Genomic DNA, 7,342 nt, shown 5'->3' with positions numbered 1-7,342 from the left:
CCCCCCATTCTACATTGCATTCATTTCCTCCCCATGTCACTGCCCTTCCCTATGTCAGAGCCCCCTCCTCCATCTCACTATTTCCTTTCCTATCTCACTGTCTCCTACCCAATACTGCTGTCTCCTCTAACTGCTCTGTCTCCTCCCCCATCCTGCTGTCTCCTTTCACTATTCTGCCTCCTCCCCCATCTCCCCGCCCCCTCCCCCATCTCACTGTATCCACCCCCATCCTGCCTTCTCCTATCACTCTTCTGCCTACCCCCCTACTTTCAGCTCTGCTGTAACTGAGTCTTCAAGGTGTTACTTCTGTTTGCAGGTTGGGTTCCCAAAGTAAAACACTTGCAGGTAGAGAGTAATAGAGTCCTTTGGTTATTCAGATCTTTGGGGTCCCCCTTCCCTGGCATGCACAAGAACAAAGCTCCCTCACCCCTCCTCATTGTTCTCAGGTCACAAAGTAAATGGGCCAATAAACCATAGTATACATACAGTATATATAATGTGCCAAAACTTCAGGAAACCCAAATTAAATTGTTCAACGGTTATTTATACTGTATCTTCAATAATTATATAATATAATATGTGAATTCCTTGAAATCCCAGATGTAAGATCCTATTAAAAGTAAATACAAAACGCAGGGCCCTGTAATGTATGGATGGTGTCATTAGTGAAACTGCAATGCAAAAGCTAATAAAGTCCAAAAATTGGTGCCAACATCATAATACCAAGGTGCAGCCTTCAGGGCCGTGTTCTGCACCACCAATAAGAGGCATGAGCACCTACTGGTCCATGGGCAGGAGAGCCACACTCTGGAAAGGAAGCAATTTGCATATTAAGAGTGAACAGGTTAGAGGTCATAATCAAATGAGTCCGCCATGTTACAATAAAAAAAACTGCACAGCGTTGACTGGCTCTTTGGGTTTCACTGAAATGGATTACTTATTACTACCTGACAGCGGCTCTAACCCTTTATTCATAAAACACAGGCCTATCAGTGGTGAGTTGTATTAAACCTTAATATCGTGGTCTGTGTTGCAGGTATGGGCAATGTCTCCTCATCGACGGTGGCTGACACTATTTTGGAATCGGTGGCTCATTTTGCACAATCGCCCCAATCTATCCAAACCGTGAAAGTCGTCATTTTCCAGGAACAAATGCTGAAAGATTTCTACACCAGCATGAAGAAGAAGGAGGGGAACACTATGCTCAAAAAAGAGGGATTCGTGTCCACAATGGTGAATTGTGAGTAAGATCTTCTTATAGCATAGGTCTGCAGTATATGAATTGGGATAATTCGGCTTCAGTATGAGATACAAGGTGACCAAAGGGAAACATCTTCAGTTTTAGCTTCATAAACAACCAGCTGCCCTCACTTCTCCTAATACAGATATCGATTTGCAGTTTTTATATACTTTGGTGTAAATATCACACATGATCCAAGGATGAAACTTTGGTGAAGAGTTGCAATGTATCAAATATCTCTAAAGCCTTTCCTTATAAATAAATATTATTCTAATCCCCTGACAGCTTCAGCCCAATCTGGCCACTTTTCACTCAGATAATGAGGTATATTCATGTTTAGTTCAGGGTGTAGGACTGAGGTCTCAATGGATGAGCCTCTAAGCCCCAATTACAGGAGTGTGCCAGTCCCCCCTTTACTTTCCAGGCCCAGAACTCCCAGTTATGCAGAGCACAGATGGAACAGGATCTGTCTGAGGATGACCAAAGGCTATGGGTGGTGGCACCAGATCCACTGTTAGAGTTGTTGTCTCCAGCAGAATAGTTACATTGGACATGTGGAAGTTCCTAGACCAAAGTTGTAGAAATGTGGAAAACAATGTCCATAGTTTGTATATATTAGGAGCAGCAATGGAAAGATCCAAAATGACTGAAATCAGATTGAAATATCCACTTTTCTTCTTTCTTCAGAGTTGAGTCAGGGGGCAGGCATGATTACCTTGGTCACGTGATCTGTGCTGTCATGTGAACAAATGTCAGGAAGACATGGGGAGACATTTCCACTGGCTTGATGTTGGTATTTTATTGGAGAAAGTTGGTGGTTCACAGTGACCGGGCTCTCTGCAGAGGGTAATAAAGTATAGGAACGTCACCAGCACGACTCAGAGTAAACATCAACATAGGATGTTTACTCTGAGCCTGATTAAGGGGACCCTGTGCGGCCCCGAATACTTTATTATGCTGAATGCGGCGCCATCCACGTTCATTGCAAGCACCCTCATAGACGTTTGGGAGTTCCGGTAAGGAGTGCTACAGGTCCTTGGACTTTTGTTCTGCAGAGGGGAAGACGTGTATAGTAAAGGTGGTTGAAGTATGGAGGGGGTTGGAGGGGCTCTGGTCCAGGCTGTACATTTTCTGGCTTATCCTCTTTCATCCTGAACAGCCTTCTTCAACATTTTTCGGTGGAACGCGGAAGGCTCAGAGGGTGCCGAGGTTTTTGAATTAAGTGAAAACATTGAGCCGGCTATTATCCATCTGTGTGCGGAAAGGCGGGACGCCGTGGAAAAGGCGAAATCCTGGCTCCGCGAGCTGATAATGAAGGAGCAGAATGAGAACCTCATCACAGATGACTGGATCCGGGAATTTAATGACAAGGATCAGGAGGCCGTATTACAGCTTCAGAAGGAGTACCAAGTTAGTCTTATTTTTGACTTGCCAAATGTTACAATCAAAGTGCTGGGCCTGTCCAAGGACGTTCTGGAGGTCAGTAATAAAATCCACGACATGATAAAGACTGTGCGAGATAAGAAGACAAGAGATCGGGAGGTGGAGCTGTGCAGTAATCTGGTGGAATGGGGATACCTCAACGGAAGCAACTTTATTCCATTTGACAAAATGGTGAATCTGGACCTGGAGAAGGCAAAGAACGAGAACACACAATGTGTCGATGTTTATATCAATGGGTTGAAATACAAAGTGATTGTAGAGCTGCTAAATGCAAGAGATGCCAGAGGGAACAGCTTCAAGATTCAAAGAAATTCTAAACACGGTAAGTAACATTTTGTTTAATATATGAATGATTGCACGGCTGGAAAATCCCCGGATCTGGGCAGACAATGTACCTAAAGGGCTCGACTCTGAGTCTTCTCTATGTCTGTTGTCTTAGTAATGCCGGCAGCTCCTCATATACACTGATTCCTGATTTATTATTACATACATGTAAAATTGCTATTAGTTCAGTTATTGGTGGACAGTTTAAGGGATACGAGCCATTAGCAATCCACACAGGCTGTAAACCAGCCTCCTGAAATAAGGCTTTAATGTTCTGTGGTGAAATCAGTATTACACTCAGCGAAGCTGCACAGCTCACAACCCGATCCGACAATGCGCAACCTTCCCACAATGCTTTGTTAGCGGCTTTTCTTTTCTCTTTGATCATCTTGACATCATCATGTTATTTGTAATGATCATATAAGCCTCAGCCTTTGTGTGCTCGACATTCTACTTCAGTATCATGTATGAGACGGAGGGGCATGTCTTCTGACTTGAACCGTGAGTGCACTCCTGCAGACATACACACTCATATATGTCAGTGACACCTCACGGCCCCCAACTGTCCTACCGGAGCTGGATTCTATTATAATGAGTTAAATGTTTCTAAATCTAAGATCAAAATTGTAATATATTGCAGCTTACCAGTACTTAGACGGTGGGTGCTTTCTTCAGGATTTTTTATTTTCACTTGGTGATCCTACCAGTAACACACTTTCTGCCCGAGGGTGACTATACTCAGTCACTGCACTGTATCTATGGAGGACCAGCATTGTCATCATAGGACAGGACTACAGAGCACTTCCCCCTTGATTCTTCATTACATAGAAGGTTGTTGTTGACAGCATATGACTGCTGAGGGTTTCTATTACAGAAAAATTAGACGTCCCCACACACTGGGATCCAATGAGAAATGAAAACATGAAGGTGATCCCGTTGGCTGCTGGGAGTCAGGAGTACACTGATGTGGAGGCACAGTTCAGGAAATCCTGCCAAATGCGAATTATTAAGGTAATGATTTATTAGAGGTATCCGGTGAAAATGGACGATGTATGAGGGGTTTGGGGGTGAGGAACCGAATGATTGGATGATTGTTTATGGAACTTGTAATGAAATTATAACTAATTTGAGGTCATTGTGTTCCTGTTTTCTGAATATGTTTTGTGTTCTGTGATAAGATGTCACACATCTGGCTGATTGGATGTTCGCACTGCGACTCATTGGACTGGTAATTACTTTTGTGTCTGAGCAGATCGAGAGGATCCAGAACCGGCACCTGTGGATAAACTATCAGATAAAGAAGCAAAGTATTGATGAGAAGAACAACTCCAACACTAACGAGAAGCAACTCTTCCATGGCCTGGACCCCAATACTGTGAGCAATGTAAACCACAATGGATTTAACAGGAGCTATGCTGGAAAGAATGGTGAGTAACCACAGCTGCTAATACCTCCGACAGGGGCCCCTGTGGTCATGTAAGGACATCCACATCCAGGCAGTCCATTGCTGATAGGGGCCCCTATATCTAATGTCACATTTTGTTGACACTCTTGAAGCACAACCCTGGTGTGTCAGGTTTACACCAGAGCCAATAAATGCGGATGCTTCCCTGCTAACTGTCCAGAGTACAAACACATTGGGAATTCCCAGACAGTGACAACCAACAAGCGGGCAGGACAGGCCCACAAGAGGTACATAGTCCTCCAACAAGTGGATAGAGCAATTGCCTGTTGGCAGAAGAGACCACAGGCAGATGCACAGGCATAGTGCAGACAATTTACAGAAACTTCCAGAGTATGGTGCAGTGTGACAGAATTCAGGTAAGTAGATGAGCAGCAAGATGGAAGCTCGGCTTCAAGTTAAAGTCTGCTAATGAGGCCAGATGTGGTGACTGACGAATGTATGCACTGTAGTACAAGGGGATGTCCATAAGATGGCAGTAGAGAACAAGATGCAGCAGCTCTGTCTTCTATGTAGAATGGAGAGAGATCACCCTGTCCTCAATCTGTGACCCAGTCCAGCTAGACCATTGCTATTAGGGATCTTTATGTCCAGGTAGCCCATTGCTGTCACAGGCTCCCATCTCTATCTAAATATACAGTCCCAGACCCCCATCTAGTAACTGTGATATCCTGTATAACTGTATTTGTGCTGTACGTGTCATGTGACCATTATACACAATTCATGAAAATTGCTGGATTACATCACAGAGAAAATAATAATAATAATAATAATAATTATGTTTTGTCTTTGTGCAGCGGCCTGTTTTGGGAATGGAACGTATTTTGCAGTGAACGCCAATTATTCTGCACAGGACTTATACTCCCGGCCAGATGGGAACGGATACAAGTACATATACCTGAGCCGTGTGGTCACAGGGGTATCATGTGTTGGACATCAGGGGATGATTGCCCCCCCACCCAAGGTTGCCACAAAACCCACTGACCTGCATGACAGTGCCACAAACGATCTGACAAATCCTGTAATGTATGTGATATTCCATGACATCCAGGCCTACCCCGAGTACCTTATCACCTTTACTAAATGAGCTGATGACCCTCCCTGTATACAGATACCGGTATACGGGACTTCTATCTAAACGCAGAGTCATTGCTAAGAATTTATAATAAAGTTTTTGAAAATTAATTTCTTAGTCTTTAGAAGACATCACTCCACTAACTCTTGTTGTAGCTAAAATAAAATCAGTATTTCGGTGTTGCTGAACACTGGTGGATTTAAAATGGAGTTACTGACTGATTTATTTTTCATGTTCAGTGTTTGTCTGCTCAGTAATCTGTCACTGTATCACTTCCGGGTATTTATTACCCCCCCCTAGAGATCACAGTGCCCTCCCCCTGAAAATGTCTTAATCTAAATTTCTCTCCAAAAGGACGGTGCCATTTCTGTTCAGACATCATCCAGGGTCACCATGTACTTCCTGCAATAGAATTCATACAGAAGATTTCCCCCCAGTAGTTGTGTCTTTGCCCCTCCCACAATGGTGATATTTCCTCCAGTAGTTTGTGTCTCTGCTCCTCCCACAATGGTGAGATTTCCTCCCAGTAGTTTGTGTCTCTGCTCCTCCCACAATGGTGAGATTTCCCCCCAGTAGTTTGTGTCTCTGCCCCTCCCACAATGGTGAGATTTCCTCCAGTAGTTGGTGTCTCTGCCCCTCCCACAATGGTGAGATTTCCCCCCAGTAGTTTGTGTCTCTGCTCCTCCCACAATGGTGAGATTTCCTCCAGTAGTTTGTGTCTCTGCCCCTCCCACAATGGTGAGATTTCCTCCAGTAGTTTGTGTCTCTGCCCCTCCCACAATGGTGAGATTTCCTCCAGTAGTTTGTGTCTCTGCCCCTCCCACAATGGTGAGATTTCCTCCAGTAGTTTGTGTCTTTGCCCCTCCCACAATGGTGAGTATTCCCCCAGTAGTTTGTGTCTCTGCCCCTCCCACAATGGTGAGATTTCCCCCAGTAGTTTGTGTCTCTGCCCCTCCCACAATGGTGAGATTTCCTCCGGTAGTTTGTGTCTCTGCCCCTCCCACAATGGTGAGTATTCCCCCAGTAGTTTGTGTGTCTGCCCCTCCCACAATGGTGAAATTTCCTCCAGTAGTTTGTGTCTCTGCCCCTCCCACAATGGTGAGTATTCCCCCAGTAGTTTGTGTCTCTGCCCCTCCCACAATGGTGAGATTTCCTCTAGTAGTTTGTGTCTCTGCCCCTCCCACAATGGCGAGAAGAAGAGCGTGATTCCAGGGTTGTATGCAAGATGGCTGCGATACCCCAGATGATCGTGTTTTATTGCAGTGTGATCGAACTGTAGCGCTACCCCCATAGGAGCCGCTGGTTGCCCGGTTAATTTCTAGTCGGTCTAGGGCCCCAGTCGCCCATAACTCTGGTTACGCCACTGCATGTTGTCACCCTATCATGTGCATCTTTGGTGGAGGCCGTACCAGCAAACAATAGGGCACAGTTCATAAAGCTGCATATTAATTAATGTGCAACCTGCATGCAAAAAAGGTTAGCACCGATCTTTGGGTCTGTGTTGTTGTCTCTCTATGGGTGGAACTTGATGGACTTTTTTTGCCCAACAGCCCAAAAAGGCCTCTCTTAACACTCCACCCGTGTCCCCAGCCGCACCACAACCAGCTCGAGGACACTTACTCCTTCTGGGTTCCCAAGGGGCCAGGCCCCCGCCCTTTACTATTCCGGACACCAACAGGGGGAAGCACCCATACCAGCTGAGGGCCCCCCATTTTTGTAATGAACTCCGATTTTGTAGACCCCCCAAAGACCCCCTAACCACCCCAGCTGCCCCGACAAACAAAAGCACCCCCCCCCA

General features: G+C 45.3%; 1 protein-coding gene across 1 annotated transcript in view; it reads left to right on the top strand.

Annotated features, from left to right (window-relative positions):
• The window catches only part of LOC108791262 (poly [ADP-ribose] polymerase 14-like), a 23,192-nt gene extending 17,597 nt beyond the window's left edge, over positions 1 to 5,595 (top strand). Inside the window, exons 12-16 of the mRNA XM_018561695.1 lie at positions 1,037 to 1,240; positions 2,400 to 3,005; positions 3,882 to 4,018; positions 4,260 to 4,434; positions 5,267 to 5,595. Of these exons, the coding sequence (XP_018417197.1) occupies positions 1,037 to 1,240; positions 2,400 to 3,005; positions 3,882 to 4,018; positions 4,260 to 4,434; positions 5,267 to 5,556 (1,412 nt within the window). The 3' untranslated portion in view covers positions 5,557 to 5,595. The remainder of the gene's footprint in view (positions 1 to 1,036; positions 1,241 to 2,399; positions 3,006 to 3,881; positions 4,019 to 4,259; positions 4,435 to 5,266) is intronic.
• The last annotated feature ends 1,747 nt before the right edge of the window (positions 5,596 to 7,342 follow it).

This window comes from Nanorana parkeri, unplaced genomic scaffold (genome assembly GCF_000935625.1).
Source record: "Nanorana parkeri isolate BGI_ZX_2015 unplaced genomic scaffold, ASM93562v1 scaffold538, whole genome shotgun sequence".
Lineage (NCBI taxonomy): Eukaryota > Metazoa > Chordata > Amphibia > Anura > Dicroglossidae > Nanorana > Nanorana parkeri.
This window is presented reverse-complemented; position numbering and strand designations above follow the sequence as displayed.